The 22,135-nt window shown below is 50.2% G+C and overlaps 1 protein-coding gene across 4 annotated transcripts in view; it reads left to right on the top strand.

Moving 5' to 3' along the window:
• The window catches only part of SAMD4A (sterile alpha motif domain containing 4A), a 98,540-nt gene that overhangs the window by 52,005 nt on the left and 24,400 nt on the right, over positions 1-22,135 (top strand). For all 4 annotated transcript variants that reach the window (XR_015804290.1, XM_088166402.1, XM_088166401.1 and 1 more), the window contains exon 3: positions 8,700-9,224. Coding sequence is in view for 3 of the 4 variants with exons in the window: in XM_088166402.1 (XP_088022528.1) it covers positions 8,700-9,224 (525 nt within the window). In the remaining variant the exon portion in view is untranslated. The remainder of the gene's footprint in view (positions 1-8,699; positions 9,225-22,135) is intronic.

Raw genomic sequence — 22,135 nt, 5'->3', positions numbered from 1 at the left:
CTGGTCTGTTCACCTCCCCTCCCACTTGGAGCTTCTCTGCAGCAGCCGCTCGGGTGGAAAAGAAACATTAAGTACTTTCCTCATGTATTTTTAGCCTCTTAGAGTGTGATGTAGCTGCTGGAAACACGGAGGGGAGCCAGCACCATGTGAACCCAGAGGTTGCTGTGCATCACTGGCAGATTTTCCGTCGTGCTGTGCTGCTCACTGGCACCGTGACAGAGCCAGGGTGTGAGGTGGGATGTGGCTGCAGGAGAAGGGAGATGGTGCCATGTGCCTTGTGGGATGTCTGTCTGTCCTCTCCTCCTGGGTGCTGGTGGGCAAAAGGTCTGTCTGTCCTTCAGAGAGGTTGTCCAGCCTTGAATCTGCCCAGGAAAGGAAAGTGGCCGGTCAGGGAAAGGGGAATTCTGTGGTTGCCTTTTTATATCTCGTTATAGACCAAAGATGCTGGGGTAGCACTCAGTGTGTTGGACCTGGAGGCTCAAAGCTGTGGATGCTCCAGGAGAGGAATTGCAGAGCCCTTAATCCCACACATAGCAGTCCCCAAGCCCTCCTGGTGTCCAGGGCTTTTTTGCAGACTGCTCCCAGCTCCTAGCAAAGTTCCAGGGCAAGAGCTTCACCAGTTCCTCCCCAAGCTGGGCTGTTAGACCTGAATGGAAGGGAGTGACAGCAAAAAGCCAGCCACGGGGATTTATTGGCTTTTTCCTCTGTCAGATCCCACATTATCCAGTGGGGTGAGCAGTTTTGGTGACCTTTGAGGAAGCTCTTTCCCAGGATGCAGAGCTGGGAGCTGCAGGAGGTGCCAGGCAGCCGTGGATCCAGCTTGGCACAGCTCCTGCTGCCTTCAGACAGTGTGGGATTAGATCGTCCTGCCCTGCTGAGGTCAGTGCTAGCACAGGCATGAATTCAGACCTGCAGCAGGAAGGCTGGTGGGATTTCCACAGCCTCCACATTCACCCCAGCCTCGTGGGTGTGGAGGTGCTTGGAAGCATCGTCAGTGTCTTCTCCCCTGTGTTGGCTCTGATTCTGCATCAATCTTGGGACATGAGGAGCAGGATTCAGGTTTTCAGTGACAGCCTCTCTGCCTGGTGCAGTTGGCAGGTCTGCAATGACCTTTATTGTTGAGATGTTTTTCCTTTTAATTAGCGTTGGTTGCAATAACGAGGAGGAACACGCTGAAATTCTGATTATTTCGCCTCTGGTGGAGGGAAAAGGCTGCCAGGTTTAACAGCGAGGGTATTGATGTGCTCTGGATGGGGTACAAAGTGTTTCCAATGGGCTTCTTGCTTTGTTTTCCTTAATGCTGGCCTTTGGAGTGAGGCTGATTTACGAATGGAATGATGTAAATTCGCCCAAACAAAGTATTGTGACTGGGCCAACGTTCAGGTGCTAATTACTGCAAATAATAATTTAAATCCCTTTAGCTGGAAACACTCTGTGCTTCACCTTCAGTCGAGCTGCTGCAGCAGGAGCCAGGGCAGAGGTTTGTGTTTGCAGTACTGTTGGAGAGTGGATTTCTGTGACAGGGAGCTGGACCATCTCACAGCCCAGTAAACCCAGTTGTGGGAAGGCTGGGACTGGCAGCAGCCTGCCCTTGGTTGATACACTTGGTTTAAATTCAGACTTGTGGGTGAAATCTCTTGATTTTTTTTTTTTTCTCTTCTGCTTTATCTTTGCAGCAAACTGCCCTGTGTGAGGTGGGGTGTGGTTTCTCCACCCCTCTCACAGAATCATTGAGTGGTTTGGGTTGGGAGGAGCCTTAAAGATCACCTAGTTCAGAATCTGAAGTCAGGTGAACTGAAGCATAAAACCAGATAAATCCAAATGGAAATGAAGGTAAACAGAAGGGCTTGGGAGCAGCTGGAACAAGTAGAGCTAGAGTTCAGGTTTGTGTGATGATGGTCCCTCACTGGGAGATGGTGCTGTGGCCAAGCAGAGGTTGTTGGGCTGTGTTCATGTGCAGGGCCAGGTTTCTTGGCCCCTTTTTCCCTGGTGAAGGCATCCAGGCAGCTGGAATAGGTGTGAGATCCCAGGGCTGGCTGGAGATGACCTTGGTTGCTGCAGTTTTGGGGGATTTTGGTGGAAGTGCAGCATCTCCCATGGATGTGTGGAGCAGCTGGTGGGCAGTGATGTGCTGCTGGGTCTTGGCACAGCAGGAGGAATCCAAGTGCTGATTTTTCTGCCTCTGACAATAAAAAGTGGGTGCCCTCCACATAGCTCTGCCCATCACCCAGATTCAGTTTTGCATTCATAATCCAGGAAACTGTGAACAATGGGAACCTCTTCTGGGAGCTGCTGAGGAAGCCTCTTGAAAACCCTTCCTGCAAACCCAGAAATAGCCATCTCCTGCTCTGGCCACTGGTTCCAGGCTCACTGGAAGCAGTTGCCAGCTGCCTAAGCATGGATTGGATTTCTCTTTTGCTATTGGCCATCCAAGACATGAAAACCTCAGTGTTGTCCATCCCTAGAAATGCTTGATTGCCATCCAGGAGCACCCAGTTCCTCTCTCCAGTCCCTAATGCTGCAGTGTGTCACTTTACGAGATCAAGGATCCCAACCTAAACTTTCAGTACAAATTCCTGGTTTTTTCTCCCAAATACATCTGAGAGTGCAGTTCATTTCAGCCCTTCTGGGAAGGTGCTTGGAGGGTGCCCTTCAGATTTGAACATCTGGTTAATGGTTGGACTCAATGATCTTAGAGGTCTTTTCCAACCTTAATGATCCCATGATTCCCTCTCTTAGTCATTTCTTGCTTGGGCAAATTATCTGAATGGGCTTTTGAGAACTTTTTATGGAAAACTGAAAACAAGGGCATAATAAAAAAGTAATTTAAGAGTAATTTGCTGACAACTGGAGCCCTTAAGTGCACTGACTTAGCATTGAGGGGCACTGATACCAAGCCTCCTGTGTGAATGTCCTCTTTGTCACTTAGAGGATCTTTGGGCAGTTTTTAAAACACTTCTAGTTTTAAATTGGTGTCCTTGTTGCTCAGGATAAGCTGTTTTCTATTTCATAAGTTACACATCACTCATCTCACTCACTTCACCAAAATCACAATCAGCAAATTCATGGAATCCTGGAATGGTTTGGTTTGAAAGGGACATTGAAGACCCATTCCAACCCCTTGCCTTGGGAAGGGACCCCTTCCACTATTCCAGGGTGCTCCAAGCCCTGTCCAACCTGGCCTTGGACACTTCCAGGGATTTGGGGCAGGCTCAGCTTCTCTGGGCACCCTATGCCAGGGCCTCCCTACCCTCAAAGCCAGGAATTCCCAATTCCCAATATCCCATCCATCCCTGTCCTCTGGCAGTGGAAGCCATTCCCTGTGTCCTGTCCCTCCATCCCTTGTCCCCAGTCCCTCTCCAGCTCTCCTGGAGCCCCTTGAGGCTCTGCAAGGGGCTCTGAGCTCTCCCTGGATCCTTCTCCTCTCCAGGTGAACATTCCCAGCTCTCCCAGCCTGGCTCCAGAGCAGAGGGGCTCCAGCCCTTGGAGCATCTCTGTGGCCTCCTCTGGACACTTCCATTGGGTTGTGCTTCACTGTGAAATAAGTTGTGTACAGTAATGGGAGGAGAACCCAATTTCTGCTTTCAAAATGAAATGGTTTATCTTGGATGAGTTTGGTTGTTTTTTTGGGTTCCTTCAAGTGCTTGAGTGTTACTTGGCATTATCATCGTTCCTTGAAGACATGTCACCTGGTGAGACCCACACGTTCTTTTCCTGTGCTGACAGCTGCTCTTGGCCATCCCTCTCAGCAGGGGTGGGGTTTTTAAACTGGAATCTTCTAGCCAAAAATCCGTTTGCAAAAATCAAAACTAGAATTAAAACCCCTGCAGTTTGGTCCTTCAGGTTTTGTAAATGCAGGCACCAGTGTGCTGCTGCTCATGCTGTTTTTTGCAGGGTCTGTGTCTATCCCTGCCTTTGTCCATCTGGTCTGCCTTTACATTTGGAAAACTGTGACTGTTCCCAGGACATCATAACCATGAGCCTTGCTGGTGGGTGAAATAACCCCTTCATCCCTCAGGAGGCAGGTTCAGAGAAAAGGCAGGAAGGTCCCTTGTGTGTGGACACGTTAGAGGTGGATCCATTACCACTGCACATGGTGGCAATTAACAGATTGCAGAGATCCAGCAGTGATTAAGCAGATTTGTGACAGAGAAATCCCTTAATAACTTAATAAATTGACAAACTTCACCTCTTTTTTCCAGCCAGAAAGCCCCGGTTTTGGGGATGGTGTTGGTCCTATTCATAGCACAAGCACAGGTTCCAGTCTTGGAAGCAGGACCTGGCTATATTTGGAGCTGGATTTATCCACAGGCATGCTGCACATGCATCAGCTGGGCTGTCTAGCAGCAAAATCCTGTCAGTTAAGTAATCCTTCAGTAGAAGGTAGTTTCACATCCCACCTTCATTCAGCTTTTCATCCAAGAAAATATTCCATAATAAAAAATGGGATTTTCTGCTTGGGGGTTACCAGCAGCTCCCATCCCTGTTCAGGGCTGGTCAGCTGTTATCTGACCTCATCTCCAAAAGGAGATGGCAGTTCAGTGGCAGGACAGGGATTTTAGGGGGTTTCAAGGCAGCAAGGAGGGGATTCTAACTTTGGGGCTCTCTCTGTGCTCAGATTTGGCAGTAGCTGTGACATTCCACAGAGCAGTGAAATCCTCGTGATGGGAAGCACCAGGCGGAACAGATGAGGCTGTCAGGTGATTGGTGCCTGTGACCCACCACAGGTATCATGTCAGGACCCCGGGATGTGGGATCCCAAAACACATCCTAATCTCAGCTGCCCCAGAGTGCTTGTTCTGACCATAAAGGATGAGATATCCCAGATGGCCAGGAGTGCATGGCAGCAGGTGAGGGGCTGAGCTGGGGGCTCCTGTGTTCAGGGAGAGGGTGCAGAGGGGCTTTGGGGCATTGCCAGCCCCTCTCCCCCTGCCCACAGGCAGCTCCAGCTTCCCCTCTCCTGCACTGCCCTCTCCAGATCCCTCTGTTTTCTGGCAGACAGGATTAAGCCTGACCTTCTGCCCCATCTCAGAGAGAGCCAAACCTCTTTCAGATCTAATTATTTTCCATTTTTGTTTAATTGTGCACATCCTGCTGCTGGCTGAGAAGGAGACCAGCTCCTGCCTGGGCCAGGGCAGGGAAGGGCACCCAGCCCTTCATCGGCCACAGGCTTTTGGGTCAGTGCTCCAGCTTTTGGGGTTGTTCTTTAAACCCCCAAATCTCTTGGAGGTCCAAGGCAAAGCTCCCAAGAAGCAGCTCTGGCGCCATCCTGTGTTTCTCCAGTGGGGACCTTCATGCTGAGCTCTCCCCCATGTGAGGAGGAGGAGGAGGAGTCCAGCCATGGCCACCTGCCTTCCTCCTCCTCTTCCTCCTCTTCCTCCTCCTCCTCCTCTCCTGCACCCAGGCTCTGCTTTTTCTGCCTGTATTTTGCTCCTGTGTTTAAGTGGCATCCACTTCTTTGAGCAGTGCATTGCAGACCTTTTTTTTTTTTTTTTTTTAAATGATCTTTGATTTCTCAGTTTATCTGAGCTGCTACAGAATCCCAGCTGGTGCCAGGCTGGGTTTTGGCTGTGCCAGCCTGGAAGTGCTGCTGAACCACCACGAGAGTGATGATAAAATATCGGGGTGTGACTTCCCTCTCTGCAGGAGGATGGGAGAAAATAAGACATGTTTTCAACTCACCAGGCAGCTGACTAAGAGAGAGGGGACAGATAAATCAGATTCATCCCAACAGGAAGCCTTGCCTGGAGCAGGGACACCTGCATTTGGAAAATATGGATATGCTCTGATGGGCCTTGAGTCCTGCTATGCTTGTGTACTCTTTACAGCATCATGCTGAGTGTTGCTCTCCCAAATCCCATCTTTTTAGCACCAAAACAACCTCACAGCATTCCCACGGGCAGAGGGGCACACCCAGACTACCCAAAGTCCCCTCTGCTGCCATACAGCTGTTCCTTCTCCACCAAAGCTGTGCCACGTCGTGCCCCTTGCTCCTTTCAGCACAGGGCACGCTGTGGCTGGCTCAGGAAGTGGCTCTGGAGGAGGGGGAGGTCTGTGGAGAAGTAAATACCAGTGCAGAAAGTTCCAGGGAGAGTAGCCAGCGTTTCCAGCAAGCCATCTAGTGGCTTCCTATTAAAGCAGTTGCATGCCTTGGAGCTGGGAAGGTGAATCTGGAGGGGTGAGTGCTGTCAGGAAACTGATGTCCAGAGTTTGGTCCTAACTGGGAGAAGGTGCTGCTTTAACAGCTCTCTTCTGGGTCAGGGGTGGTGGGAGGGCTGCTGGCCAGCAGCATGGGTCATATGAAATCATGGAATATCCTGAGGTGGAGGGGACCCGTGAGGATTGTAGAGTCCAGTTCCTGGGTCACAGAATATCCTGAGCTGGATATGGATTTGCTCTTGTGCCTTCCCAAGAGCAAACCTGATGAATGATCCTACAGCTGGAGATCTGGATCTGCATTTCAGTGGTGTGGGTTCAGTTACCCTAGCTCAGAAACACACAGGGGCTGTGGGGACAATCAATGATTTAGAGCAGCTTCCTGTGCAGAATGGATTGAAGACAGCAGACAGGGACAGAGAACGTAAAGTTTGGGGGGATTTTTTCAGCATTTCACCTGATGAAGTTTTGGGCAGTGTGTTGAAAGCAAGCACAGGAGGGAGTGCTCTCCAGCCCAGGTTCAGCTGTGGCTCCTGTAGCACAGGGGCTGAAAGTTTGAAGGCTTTACAGAGGGGTTTGGCCAGCGCTGGAGGAGAGACTGCCCCAGGGCTGGGCAGTGTCAGTTGGCTGGTCTGGGTAGATTTGGTAGATTTTGGAGTTTGTATCAGCCCTTCAGAGAAACCTCTGGTGATGGAGATCTCCCAATGTCCTAGGCCATCCTGCCCTACAGAAGGCACTTTCATCATTTCCAACCTCATTCATCTTTGCTGCAGTTCAAGTCACAGATTCGTAGAATTGTTTAGGTTGGGAAAGCTCTCCAAGATCATTGAGTTCAACCATTCCCCCAGCACTGCTGAGGCCACCACTGAGCCATGTCCCCAAGGGCCACATCCTCATGGCTGTAAACCCCTCCAGGGATGGGGACTCCACCATTTCCCTGGGCAGCAGCAGAAGTGGAGAGCAGCCAGTGTTCACCTCTCAGCCAGGTGTCAGGCTGGCTGCTGCAGCTTCTCTGTGCAGCACAGTATCTGACTGACTCTTCCAAGCCAGGCTCTTCCCACCTCATTTGTTCCCACCTGCTTAATGCAGATGTTTGCACCTGCTTAATGCAGATGTTCTTTCACATCTCTCCAAGTCTCATGGGATCACAGAATATCCTGAGCTGGAAGGGGACCCAAAAGGATCATCAAGTCCAACTCCTGGCCCTGCACAGGGCACTCCAATAATCCCACCCTGTGCCTGAGAGCATCCAAATTCTCTTGGAACTCTGGCAGGCTGGTGCTGTGCCCAATCCCTGGGGAGCCTGGTCAGTGCCCACCACCCTTTGGGGGAAGAACCTTTTCCTGATCTCCAGCCTAAACCTCCCCTGACACAGCTCCAGGCCACCCCTTCGAGTCCTCAACATGGTTTGACCTCTAGTCCAGTTTCCTGGAGTGTTTTCCTTTCTCTTAGCACAATACCTGCGTGCTGATCACGTTTATCACATCACCCTTATCACCAGTGACAGGCTGGGTGGTGTCAGGGCCAGCACAGGTCTCCTTGCCCAGCACATCCTCCCAGTCTGACAATGAATCAGCACCACCAGCTCCCTCCATATGTTTTTCAGATGAGTTGTGTGCCCCCATTAGAGCAGTTTCTCTCTGCTGTGCTGCTGAGGGAGCCATGTGCAGCAGCACCTAATGAATATCAAGATCTACAGCACTGCCTGTTCCTCCAGCTATTCACAGGCCAGGTGCTCTGTCACAGAAGGAAATCAAATTGCTCTTGACAAATGGGTGTCGGCAGTCACTTATCATCTTGTTATCTTCTAAGTGCTTACAAATAGGTTGTTTCCTTATTTGTTCCATCAGTTTTCCAGGAGTTTGAGTTAAGTGACCAGTTTGTAATTCCCTGACTTTTCCTTCTGCATATTTAAATCTAACCCCTAGGTTTCCTTTTTTTTTTTTCCTGGTCTTCTGAAACCTCTCCTATTTGCTGTGATCTAACAGAGGAGCAGGAGCTCTGGGGCTGTTTCAGCTGAGCCTTTCCCTCCTTACCTTTGGGGCTGGTGGATGCACCAGCACCCTGGTTGGATGAGCGTGTTCCTGCTGGAAAGCTTCTTCCCTCTGTGGCTCTCACCTGTGTTACCTCCTTTGAATCTTGACCTTTTCAATTTTCCAACCAAGTTCTTTTCAAAGGTTAGCTTTGTCCACCGAGTCCTTTTGTAATCTGCAACAATGCAGAAAATTTGGGCCAAATCGTGATTTTGATTAAAATAAACACAACAGCAGTGGAGTAGAGCTGGGTGTAGTTCGGCTTTTTTAGAGATTTTCAGGAGCATTTGGTAACTTCTGGTATCCAGTTTGGCACACTTTGCTGTGCCAATGGTTTTGGAGGGAGCTTGCAAGGGAGATGCTCACGCTGTGGTACCACACATGTGGAAATAAATCCCTTTGGCGTGCTGTATTTACCCTGCCATGACCTGGTTATTTCTTTATTATCTCTGTTTTCCAATTTCTCATTAATCTTCTTGTTTCCCCTCCCCCCCCCCATCCCTCCAACAGGAATCATTAACCAGTGGCAACAGGAATCCAAGGATAAAGTGATCTCCCTCTTGCTAACCCACCTGCCTTTACTGAAGCCCGGCAACATCGAGGCGAAAGTCGAGTACATGAAACTCTTGCCCAAAATCCTGGCGCACTCCATCGAGCACAACCAGCACATCGAGGAGAGCAGGCAGCTGCTGTCCTACGCCTTGATCCACCCTGCCACCTCCCTGGAGGACAGGAGCGCCCTGGCCATGTGGCTCAACCACCTGGAGGACCGCACGTCGGGCGGCTTCGGTGGCCAGGGCCGCGGCCGCTCCGACTCGCTGGACTACGGGCAGCAGGCTCACTACTATCACCAAAGACAGAACTCGGATGACAAACTCAACGGGTGGCAGAACTCCTCCCGGGACTCCGGCATCAGCGTCAGCGCCTCCAGCTGGCAGGACAAAAGCCTGGCCTGTGAGAATGGCCACCTGCCCCTCTACTCCTCCTCCTCTGTCCCCACCACCATCAACACCATCGGCACTAGCACAAGCACCAGTGAGTACCCACGGGAGGCTCTGGGGACAGTCCCCCCACCCCATCCCAGCTGTGTTGGCGTGGTTAGCAGAGGGGATGAACTCATCTGGGCCATAGGAAGCTCCTTTGTTATTTTTTTTTTCCTCCTTTTTCCTTTCCTCACCTGCTTTTTTAATTTCCTGCTTGCCTTGTTGGGGTTTTTTTTCCTCTGATGCTGTGGGGTTTTAAAGACCTGGGAGCTGGAGAGAGGGAAAAACAGCAAAGAGTGAGAAAAAGACCAAAAATGTTTCTGAAGGGAACCCCATGTATTTCATGTAGCTTTGTGTAGATTTACATTTCATGTTTCAAGAGTGCCTATAACAAGCAGGAAGCTGATGCTTCATGTCCGAAAGTGAGCTGGGGGCCTTGAGGCAAATCCAAAAGTGTGCTGAGGACTCCCTGAGAAGAAATGGGATTGGGACCCTTAATGCAGGCATAAGTTTTGGAAGCAGAGCTGGAATCCATCAGCTTCAGGGTATCTGAAATGTTCACTTGTATTTGCAGTGCAGAGGTGGGAAGCTGGTGGTGATTGAGGAGTTTAGATGGACAGTCCTCAGTGTTTTCCAGGAGAGCTGGGTGGTTCTTCCCCCATGGAGACCTTGCCAGGCTTTGATGGATGGTGCAGAGCCCAGCCCAAGGCTTGGACACGTGGAGATCTGTCTAATGTCTTTGTGTGAAGCTGTAGTGCAGCTACAACTGGTGTTCAAAGCAGCCATTGATACCTGTGAGCCTTCTTTGGGAGAACAGGAACAAAGCATCTTCTCAGTGGGATTCAGAAGCTCCCCTGCCCACCCACTTGCTCTGTCACACCTTTGGGTGACTGCCACCATGTCACCTGCAGGGCTGCCTGTCCTCCTTCACTCTGGGATATTCAGAAGTCTCTCCAAGATGCTTTTTCAGCATCTCCTAGAAATCAGGGATGCAGAGAGCACTTTGGGGAGGAGAGGCTTCTTGTGGCAGCAGCCCTGGTTTCTTTATCAGAGTGTGGAAAGCCACAATTAAATAGCTAAAAGCTTTAAAATGGTCACTTAAGACTTCTGGGCTTTTCTCTCTCCTGTAAGAATTGCTTTTTTTTAAAGTGATGTTTCAAGTCAGCAGCAAAACGAAACACAGCTCTGGGTTTATTGCTGTAGCACCTTGGTCCTGCCTCTCCTGTGTCCACCCTTGCAGGCGTGTGGGGATTTAGCAGAAGGGTCTCAGCTTCTCCACAGACTCTAAACCATCATTCCCATCCAATCCCCTGTCTGTGAAGCCCCCAGCTCCTGCTGCTGTGAGATTGTGTGACGTTCAGCTTCTCTGAGAGACAGACCCTGTGCTGTGAAGCTGTTCCAGAGCTGCATGAGAAAGGTCTAACAAGAAGGCAGGGTGAGAAAAACCCCTGAATTTACTTGCGGTTGGTCTGTTAAACTTCTCCAAGGATTATTTTTGGGGGGTTTTCCACGTGTTTTTTGCATGCCTGGTGGTTCAGAGGCTTTGCACACCGTGGAAGAAGTGGGAAGAGAGGCTGCAGAAGGGCTCTGGTTCCTCATGTCAGGGTTTAGAAGCAGGGAGGTGTGCTGGGTGCAGCAGGTTAATCACTGACAGTGACTGGAACTTGGCAAGACGTGTTTGGTCTTGAAGGACTCTTTCCACAAAGAACCACCCTTGGTGGTTTTTTGAGCCTTTCTGTGCTCAGACTTAGCTCTCAGCAGCAGCACTGACCCACCCCTTGCCCACTGTGGTCCCCAAGTGGGGGGACAAGATGCCAAAACTGAGGCAACAGCTGAACTACTCAGCAGTGCCTGAGCTGCTGCAGTGCTGTGGTTTTTCCTAAATTCTCCCAGAATTTGATGTGTTCAGCAGCAGCTGGGACAGGAACACCTGTGGGTCTGCCCACAGCCCTACACTTTACCCAGTCCTTTGTCTGAATTCTTCCTTCAATCTCTGCCACTTGCTTGGCTGCATCATCCTCTGCTAGTGATAGTTCAGGCCCACGTGTTAAGCTGCTCTAACTCCTGCAGACATATTTTGGTGGCACCATGCTCAGACAACCGTGGGCTGAGCTGGAGGTGACCCAACCACACTTCATGTGTCAGTTCATAAACTTCCTTAACACAATATTTGGCTTGGGCAAAAGCCTGGTGAGTCCACAGATAGATGCTAAAAAATAAACACGGCTGTCAGCCTTTGTCCCAGCCCCTTGACTCAATCAATATGTTTATTAATCTTTTATTCCAAAGCAAAGTCCTCAACTCCTTAGTGTTTGTTTAGGTTTTAGTGTTGTTATTAGTTTTAAGTTCTCCCTCTTACTCAGAGGTGTTTATCTGTGCAGAGGCTTTAATCCAGCAACACCCAGGGAAGGGCACAACCTTCCCTGACCCATCCCTGCAAAGGCACTGCCAGAATGGGGCAAAGTCTTTCCTGACACCAGGATGGGGCAAAGTCTTTCCCAGAACAGTGATGTGGTGATCTTACCTGGGCTACATTCTCTGCTGCTGTGGCACAATGAGGTTTAATGCTGTCATGGCACAGGGCTTAAATATGGGTGGCTGAAGCTCATGTGATGTTTTGCTTTGTGCTGTCCTTGACTTTGACTCCAGTTTTGAGATTTGCTTCAGGATTGGTTCATGTCCAGCTCTCCCATAACTGCACTGACAGGGGTTAGCCAAGACTTGAGGAGATGTTGCAGGAGGCAAGTCTGGAATGTTCTGAAGGAGTCACTCTGGATTTACCACATTAATGGTGCTCCAGGAGTGGGAGCAGTGTCCTAAGTGATGAATTTGCGTCTGGAGTGATTAGAGGAATGGACTCACCCCAAACAATGGAAGCTGGCCCAGAGAAGCTGTGGCTGTCTCATCCTTGGAAGTGTTCAAGGCCAGGCTGGATGAGTCTTCAGTCTGGGCTAATGGAAAGTGTCAGGCCCATGGCAGGGGAGTGGAACCAGATGGAATTTAAGGTCCCTTCCAAACCCAAACCATCCTGGGATTCTGTGATGTTCATGTGCTCCTTCCCATCCACTGCATCAGCAATTCCTACAAAGCTTGAGATGCAGCTTTAAACCAAGCTTTAGCGTGCTGGGAGTGCAGGCAGCCTTGGCATGGGCTCGGAGGAGGCTGGAGCTGCTCCGGAGTGGGGGACGGGGTGAAACCCGGAGTCCTGGCTCTGTGGCCAGGTCAGGCAGCAGTTGCAAAATGTTGGGGTTGCACAATGCCTTTGTGAGGGAGACATGGCCTGGAAACTCTGAGAGGACAGAGGGAAGCAGCTTGTTTTCAAAGCTGCCAGCAGCTTCTTGCGTGGGGGCTCCAGCTCCTTCCCTACCCCTGTAACTGGCTCCACCCGAGCACGGTGTGATGGCATGACAGGATTTGTTAAATGGAAGCACAGCTTAGCCCTGTGTTTTCCACCTTCTTGGAAGGGAATTGTGCTGAGGAGGAGGATTGCAGATGCACTGGTCTCATTTGGACCATAAAGTTACAGGTCAGTGAGGGATAGATACAGTCAGAGACCTTGCCAGGGAATATCCTGCAGGGCAGGGATCCCAGGCGTTGGCACTGTGTTCATCCTGGAGGGATGTTGCACTCTTTGGTGTTTCAGTGTCCCTGCACTGCCTGGGTTCCCCTGAGGGAGCAGAGAGGTCCTTGGACCAGCAAAACTCTTGCCAGTCTGGAGCCACCCTTCCGCTCCTGCACAAATGGGAAAGGTGCCGGGTGCTCAGGACTGCTACACCCTTCCCTTGGGAATGTCTGCCAGAAAACTGGTGCTGTTTGTCTACCAGGAGAGGGAGAAGGAGAAGGAGAAGGAGAAGGAGAAGGAGAAGGAGAAGGAGAAGGAGAAGGAGAAGGAGAAGGAGAAGGAGAAGGAGAAGGAGAAGGAGAAGGAGAAGGAGAAGGAGAAGGAGAAGGAGGAGAGCAAGCAGAGCAAAGGAGGAGAAATACTCACCTGTACAAATTTCTTGTCCTGAAAAAGAAAAATCTCCAGTTTGTCCTAGAGCTGAAGAGAAGTGAATCAGGGTTCTTCCACACACCTCTGCCCAGGTTCAAACTGACACAAGGCAGGGTTAGATGGGATATTAGGAGGAAATTCTTCCCTGTGAGGATGGTGAGGCACAGGATGCTCAGAGTAGCTGTGGCTGCCCCTGGATCCCCGGAAGTGTCCAAGGCCAGACTGGGCAGGACTTGGAACAACCTGGGATAGTGGAAAGTGTCCCTGCCCATGGCAAGGGATTGTACTAGATGACCTCTAAGGTCCCTTCCAACCCAAACCATTCTGTGTTTCTGTGATCCTGCTCTGCAGGCAGATCTGCAGCTGCTGGACTGTGTGTCAGAGCATGTGTGTGTGACATGGCCTGCAGGATTTTGCCAACATTTGCTCCAGTTATGGAATCCCCAGTGAGAGGGCAGATGAACGTGCTGGAGCTCTCCCCGAGTCATCAGGGAATTGAGATGGAGCAAACAACAACAAGAAAGCACTTGCCATGAACAGAGTGTGGGTTTCCTGACTCTTCCTCCCCTACCCTGCTATGCTGCCTACCACTGGAGACAGCCCTGTTGCCATACCTGGTGCCCAGACTGAGCTGGGTGATGGGATAAATGCATATTTTAACTCACAGGACCATCCTGATCTGTGTTGGGTTGATGGGCAGCTTGAAAGTTGTTGTGTAGATTTCAGCAATACCTGAAGGGAGGGCACTGTGTGTCCTCAGCCTGTGTTTGCCTCACATGGGAACACATTTCCTGCCATGCAGACTTAGCAAAACACGTCATGAGAAAGTGAAAAAGTCTTGGTGAGGTTAGAGCAGTGAAGCAAACAAATGTCCTGTTCTTGCTGGGGGTGGATTAGCTTTTGGAATTGCCTTCAGAAAATTGTTCCTCAGTTGGCCTTGCTGAGACTTGGCACCCTGGCACTCATCCTGCCACCTGGGGACACCTCTCATGTCTGCTTTTCTTCTCTTTTACTGATAGACTGAGAAAAGCTCGTTGGCCTTTATTACACTTGAGCTTCTCAGTGGTGGCAGACAAGGGAATTTGTTGTCTTGCTCATGCCCTCTAGTGTCACACACAACGGGCAGGGAACACTTCCAGAAGTCTCACACTTTGTCAGGTTCCCGGTGCTACAAAATCTTGCTAATCCTCGAGCTTGAAATCAGAATGGTTGTATGAGAAGATCAGGTGTGAGCAGAGTTATTTGCTGAAATCCATGTACATCAATATAGCAGCAAACAGGACTGTGAGTGAGAACAGCACAGAATCATGGGATCACTTAGGTTGGGAAAGACCTTTGAAATCATCGAGTCCATCCATAATCCCCTGCTCCAGCACTGAACAGCAGGTACAGATTTTCTGCCCCCTCTATAAATTCAAAGCTCTTTGTCCCTGGAGGTGCTCTCTGCAGACCATCACTCAGCCAGTGAGGTGAGTGCTCACCCACCTCATCCTGGAGGCCATCAGGCCCTGCAGGTGGACGTGGTGGTGGAGAACAAGAGTGATGTCCTTTTGAGGTGTCAGCAATGCTGGGGAAGATCTGCTACTGCTCTTGAGTGTGTTTTATAGCCAGTGTCCCTTCCTGTTCTAACCTTGAAACTTCAGGTTAGCTGCCTCTGCTCATTTGGATCCTCCTTTGAACCTGTTTGGCACATTCCCTTCACTTCTGTACTTAGAGAGGATCTCTTTTGTCACTGGGTCTTTGGCTGAGTGACAAAGGTCCATGTGATGCTGAGGTCCCACCTTCAGTCATCTCCACAGGGTTTCTGGACTGACACCCAAACTCATCAGTCTATTTGTTGTCTTCCAAACATCATAACCTGCACTGGAAGGGAAGAAAATACAGATTCACAGGGTGACTTAGAGTAACCCATTGGCCATTGGAGAACACTCGGCTCAGGATACCTGGCAGGGTGATTCTCGTGTTTTGTTCATTTGGAACTCGCAGATCACAGGTAACTTTGCTCATAGGGATGCCCATCCATGCAGCCATGGGGCAGAAGTCTCTTACCAGCAGCTCTTGGCTCTCAGGGCATGCAGGTGGCCCTGGGGGATATGGATGGCTCTGGGGAAATGTGGATGGCTCAGGGAGGGTATGGATAGCTCTGGGGGGATGCAGATGGCTCTGTGGGGATGGGGTTAGCAAGGCAGAGCTGATGTTACCTGAGGCATCAGACAGCTCAGAGACAGAGCAGGGTCCTTGCTGCCGTGCCCGCTCTGCCCCTACGTGGGAACAAGTGACAACACAGGGCACATGGGCAGCCCACAGCTTTTGGGATGTGCTGATCCTGCTGTAGCAGGGTGTGGAGCAAGGGAGGGATCCCTGCTTGCCAAGCAGAGTGAGTAAGCAGCAAAGGGAGCACGTTTCCCATGGCTGTGCTCTGGCTAGTGGATTTTCACATGGGCGGCAGGACAGATCTTGTGGCTGTGCCTCTGCTTGACCCCTCATCAGCCACAATGCTTGGAGGCAGAGATGTCACCAAAAGGCAGGAGGGTCTCCAAAAGGAGAGAGGAGAGCAGACCTCGAGGCTGGGCTCAGTGGTGACTTGCACCAGGTGATGACACCATGGGTGACTCATAACCATGTGTGGTTGGTACAGACATAGTGAGTGTTCCTAAACCTCCTGACCCCAGATGATGCTTCCAGGCACTTAAACAATCCGTGTGCTCTGGGCTGCCTTAGCAAACAGCCCTGTGCTGGTAAGCCATGGAGCAGGTGGTGGTTGGTCTGCATGGATGGGGAGGAGGAGAGGGAGCACTGGGTGCCAGCCAGAGACATGTGGCTGTCCCCAAAGTGGGCATGTCACACATGTGTCCTCTGGGATCACACAGTTCCTGCCTCCAGATCTTCTTTGTGCAAGGTTTGGTCTGTACTCAGACATGGAAACAGAATGAAGCTGTGCCAGGGAAGGTTTAGGATGGATATCAGGAGAAGGTTGTTCCCCCAGAACTGGGCACTGCAATAGGCTTCCCAGGAAAGTGATGCTTGACAGAGGTCAAGAAGTGTTTGAACACTCTCAGGTACAGGTTGGGATTCCTGGGATGTCCTATGTAAGACCAGGACCTGGATTCAATGATCCTTATGGGTCCCTTCTGTGGACACACACATTTAGAGAGCTGAGGAATTACAGCTTGGAAATTCTTTTTCAGGCCTGGATTTCTCCTGACTCTCAGCTCCATTCCCAGGCTGACAAGCTGACTGCAGCTTCAGTTAGGGTGGAAGTGGAATTCATAATAAAGATTAACACCTGGTGTCTTTCCCATGGGACACATCCTGAGGTGCTGTCCCATGGATATTTTCACAGATGTCCAATGAGCTCCTGTCCTGTCCTAGCTGCACTAACACACTTTAAATATGGGATGTCCATACAATAAATTGGCCTTTTTTCCCTAAAGAGCTCCGTGTGTGTTGCTGTCCTTTCTCTCTCTTTTCAGCTCAGTGACCACACCCTTCCAACTGTGGATCTTCTGTGATTCTGTGCTCATACAGAGCACAGCTCCCAGATTCACTTACCCTACTCACAGAGCGATGGCTCTGCAGCTTCCTGGCTGGAATGAGGCCACCTCATTTGGGAAATCTCTATTCCAGCAGCACCCAGGGATGTTCCCACCCTCTCAGCTTGTGAAATCCCAGTGCAATCACCGACTGTGGGCACTCAGGGCAGGGAATGCCTGCCGTGGTTTTGCTGTTGATGTGTTGCTTGTCCCTTGATAAGAGGGTAGGACCCGGTGTGCAGGTTGGGATGGGGGGAGATTGAAGCTTGTGGCTCTGATGCCACCTCCACTTTCCTTACAGCAGTCTGTGTGGCTCAGGGATGGATGTTAGGAAGCAGCAGCAATGGTTTTGTGTGTATCCTGCAGTCCCTGGGATTCCTGAATGGTGCTTCTGACCTGTAAGTGGTGCAGAAGCCACCAGGGCAACTGATTGATGCTCTCTGGGTTGTGGAGCAAAGTCAGATAGCCCCAGTAATTCTGTCAGACCCCTGGGCAGGCTCCTCTCTCTGGGAGGTTTTGTTGATGGATGGACCCTCCTAGACCTGGGTGTATTTTTCCAGCCTCCCTGGTGCCTGTTGGATACAGGATACTGTTGGATACAGGCACAGACCACAGCAAGCTCTGGTCACTCAGTGCATGGGAGCTTGGTGCTCTCCTGAGGGAAGCTTTGCTTTTCCCATCACCCCATGAGCACCTGTGGGTTCCTGTCTGCACTTTGTATCAGCCCTGGAGCCATCAGCAGGGGCTGAGGGCTGTGTCTGGGAGCCAGGGATGTTCCTCAGCACCTCCACTATTAACTTACATCTGTTAAGGGCCTTGTGAGTAATTCCCTCCTCAAACCTTTCTTGCTTGTCTGTGACCTCATCCCAACACCATCATTGCCCATCCCTCTCTCAAAGCATGACTAAAATCACATTTGTGATGTTTTCCTGAGCATCTTCATGCAGCAAGAAACCCCTGGGGAGAATCCCCTTCCCGCTGCTCATCCTTTGAATCCGTGCAGCCCCGGGCTTTGGCAAGTAGAGGAATGGAAAGAGATGAGCTCTCCTTCCCCCCAGCATCACAGCATCTGCAGAGAAGTGGCAGGAGGGCACAGAGGAGGGATGGGAGTGCTGTGGTTTGGGTTCATCCAGAGCGTCTCCAGTCTCCTTCCCCACTGCACTGGGACTTGCTGTGTTCTCCTGATTCAGAAACACGCTGCTATTTAATTAACTTTTGACTTCTGGTTTAAAGGAGCAGTGCACAAAATAGTTATTTACTTCATTTGGAAATTCTTTTATTCGTTACCATAATTATAGCTTCCTCTCCCTTTTTTTTTCTTTTTCTTTTTCTTTTTTTTTTTTGGATATTTTAATTAGCAGGGGAAGGGAGGGGGAATATTTGCTGCTCTCCTTGTGGTTATCACATCCTTCAAATTACTAAAAGAGGCTGGGATAATAGGTCTGGTGATTATATATAGGCACCATCTGCTCTGTGGCTGCTTCCTATCAAAGTGCAGTTAGGAGAGTGCAAGGAGGATATTTTCTCTCCAGCTATATTAAGACTGTTTCCATCTCGGCTCCAAAGCAAAGCTCTCTGCATGCAAATGGATCAAATGCGCTGTAATCAATGGCTCCGTTTTGGCAGCCTTGAAGCCGGTTTGTTTTTTGGTTTTGTTTTTTTTTTCTTTGTAAATTTTGTTTTATTTTCCCCTCAAGTTTTGCTGTTCCCATCCGTTATGCAATTTTATTTCGGGCTGGTTGTTCTGCATTTGCTGTTTCCTTGTAACCATAGTGGCCCCTGTTTGCTGAGCAATGCGCTCTCGTGTTCGCAGGCACAGGGATCTGTGCCATAACTGGGATGCGAGGCAATATCTGAGCAATCAGGAATGTTTTGGAGGATGATGAAGGCAGATTTTTAGGATGCATCTGCTGTTGGTATGTAGAGGCTGAGCTAATTTGGAGCAGTAATGGGAAAGAATTAATACTTGGTTTGTGATACCAGCCGTGGCTGTCCCGCTGCTGCTGGGAGCATTGCAGGGCTCAGGATTTGGGAGTCGTAGAATTTTAGAATTTAGACTGATTGGTGGTGGAAGAGACCTTAAAGAACATTTAATTCCACCCCCTGCCATGGGCAGGGACACCTTCCAATATCCCAGGCTGCTCCAAGCCCTGTCCAGCCTAGACTGGAACACTTCCAGGGATCCAGGGGCAGCCACAGCTTCTCTGGGCACCCTGTGCCAGGGGCTCCCCACCCTCACAATTTCTTCCCAATATCCCATCTAACCCTGCCCTCTGGCAGTGCAAAGCCATTCCCTCTGTCATGGGGTGTCCCTGATGGGCACCATCTTTTGCATCTTGTCATTTGGGGAACTACATTTGCCCCTTGGTGGGCTCAAAGACCCAGCAGGCTTCTCTTTTCTCCTGGAGCTGGTAAGATTTTCTGCTTTTGAAAGAGAAAGAGGAGAAGAAGAAATAAGACATGAGCAGCCCAGGTGGAAGGGGAAGGTGCTCGGGATGGGATGTGTGAGTTCCCAAGAGGTGGAGGCCAGAGGAAAGTTGAAATGCTGAGGAATTTGTCTTGCAAAATTTGTGCCATGGTTCCTACAAGAGAGGGGGACTAGGTGGCTTTTTTGAATGAGTGAAAATGGGTAAAAAGAGGTAAGGGAGGAGAAAATCCAAAACGAGTTGGCAAGGATGGAAAAGGCTACAGGTCTGTTTCAGTCTGGGTGATGACTGTGGGATGTACATCACGTAAGAAATTCATTGTCCTCATGTATTTTGTCATTGCTGAAGACACTCTGCCTCCCTGCTTTCACCCCACAGCTTTTTAATGACTCTAGGGATTCTTGGATCCCAGTTTATTGGGGCAGTTCCAGAGGTTTCACATTCAACTCTTTCACCTGACTCGTGTAAGGCCCTTCATTTCTCACTCCTGGTTTTCCACAGGTTGCACATTGCTGTGTAAAGGATGCACATCCTCCAGGTTGGCCTCCTGAGTTGGTTGTAAGTGGTGGAGGGGTTTCTCCACCTGGAGTGTAACGTGTGGTGGAAGCTGATGCTGTTGGAAGTCTCAGCAGGGAGATGCTCCTCAGACCAGGAGCTGAGGCACTGGGGAGCCCTGGCTGCTGCTTGAGCAAAGAAAATGTTCTTGGCCATCCCTTTTGGGTGGAAAAGGACTTTGGGAAGGAGAGTTTCTGCATCCCAATGCTGTTTATCTGGCTTCATCAGTGAGCAGGGGAGGAATTCCTCCCAGGAGCCCATAGCAAAAGCTATTTTCTGGGATAATTAGGGAGGCTTGGTTCAGCACAGCAGCATTTGATATTAATGGACTGGGATTCCCCAGGGACAAACACTGATTTTCTGTGGTTTGTGTATAGATTTAGAAGAAAAAAATGCATTTATTGGCCTGGACATTGGGGCATTGTATTTACTCCAAGAGACTTGTGGTTTAGGGCAGCACCTCCTTGCAACACACCCTTAATCCTCCATCCCCACCCATTCTCACCTCCCTGAGCCACCATTCCATGCACTCTTTTATCTGTGAGTTAAATCCTGGTTGGATTCACATCTATTCTGCCTTGCTCCCACCTTGCTGGATGCTCTAGTGGGAATCAAGGACTTTTCAGTACTGAGAAAGGGCCATAAAGAAGAGGGAAAGGGACTTCTCACATAGGCTGATAGTGATAGGACAAGAGGGAAAGGTTTTAAATTAAAAGAGGGGAGGTTTAGATAAATTTTAAGAAGAAATTCTTGGCTGTGAGGATGGTGAGGATCTGGCACAGAGAAGCTGTGGCTGCCCTGGATCCCTGGCAGTGTTCCAGGCCAGCTTGGACAGGGCTTGGAGCACCCTGGGACAGTGGAAGGTGAACCTGCCCATGGCAGGGGATGGAACTGGATGTTCTTTAAGGTCCCTCCCAACCCAAACCATCCCAGGATTTTATGAAGAAGCTTGAAAGCAGCTCCTGAGCTCTCCTGCTGCTTGGTGAGACAAGCTGGGCTTCCTTCCAGAAACTCATCCCTTCGGATTGCTGCAGCCACCAAGGTCTGAACTCACACATCTTTAGATGCAGCCCCGCTCCTGCTGCCACACAAATGAGTAAATAACAGCCACAGCAGCTCCTGCTGGAGCCAAACAGCAGGTCCACGTGTGTTTGTGCCATGCAGGGAATTTCAAAACCCCCTGTGAGGTTTCCTTCCCTGCTGAGCCTGGATGGAGCCTCGAATGCACTGCTTGGAGAGAGCAGCAACAAACGGGTTATTGTTTCCCTGTCCAATTTCTTCAACAGGAAACTGTGTTTAAAAACACCGTTTCTGAAAAAAAAAAAAAGGTTTGCTTGACAGTCTTTTCTGCAGTCTGTGCTTCTTCCCATTTCTCTGCTGGAGGCAGCACTCTGCTTGTATTGGTTTTTTTTCCTGATGCAGGGGGTTAACACCACTAATTTCCTAATGCCACTGTTTTCCTCATACCCAGTGGTTTCTTGCATTTAGGACCCTGAATTTCACCCCTTCGTGGGTTACATCAGCCAGGATATGGATTATCCAGCTCCTACAAACACAGTTAAAGTCAAAGCCATAGAGCACAGGGAGATTAAAGGAAAAAAGGCACAAAGAAGAAGCTCCAAGGGTTAGGGGATGTTGAGCTGAAAAATGTTCCATCAGGTTGTGCTCTGGCTGTGCTGGAGCTGCCTGGGGCAGCTTGGGGAGAGGGTGAATGAGGTGCCCAGGAAGGAGGCTGGGTGCCAGCTGGGCAGTGTGACCCACTGGCAGCTCTTTCCAAGGGTTCTCAGCAAAGAAACGCTGGAAAAGCCCTGGGCATTGGTGTGCCAGCACGGGGAAACCTTCCTGGAGGAGAGGATGTGTCGTGACTGGGGTAGCAAGGAGGAGGCAGAGGGGAGGACTGAGCTGAACTTGGGGTTTGCTTTGTGAGGGGGTTGCTCAGTGTTCCCTCTCCATGGGAAAGCTTCCAGGCTGCACAAAAACCTTGTGTGGATTAAAGGCATCCCCACTTTTTGGGGTCAGGCTGCTGTTCCAGGTACCAACAGACCAGGAAAGGAGCTGTGTGTGACCAGATGCTGCCTGAGGGTGCACCATAAACAGCTTTGCAGCCAAGAGGTGCCATTTCCAGACTAAAAAAAACCAAAATAAGTTCCCAAGGAGTTCAATATTCACCTCACAGTGCTGGTCCTTTGGGTGTCACGGTCATGGTGGGGACTGGAGACATTCTGAATATTCCCAGTGGAGGGTTTGGTTCTCACTGGAAACTCTCACATGTGTGCTGTCAAGGACTTTTGCAGCACTCTAAGGCAGATTTAATGAAGGGCAGAGAGAGAGTGAGCACCTTGTCAGCCATCCCATGCTGTGTGGAGGAAGGTCTGCTTGCAAATCCCAATTCCTCAGCTCTAATTACAGGAATGGGTGGCTTTTCCCTTCTCGGGCTGAAAAAAAAATTGGCCCAAAA

The sequence above is a fragment of the Sturnus vulgaris genome, chromosome 6 (genome assembly GCF_052056855.1).
Source record: "Sturnus vulgaris isolate bStuVul1 chromosome 6, bStuVul1.hap1, whole genome shotgun sequence".
NCBI lineage: Eukaryota > Metazoa > Chordata > Aves > Passeriformes > Sturnidae > Sturnus > Sturnus vulgaris.
The sequence above is the reverse complement of the archived record's forward strand: the minus strand, read 5'-3'. Positions and strand labels throughout refer to the sequence as shown.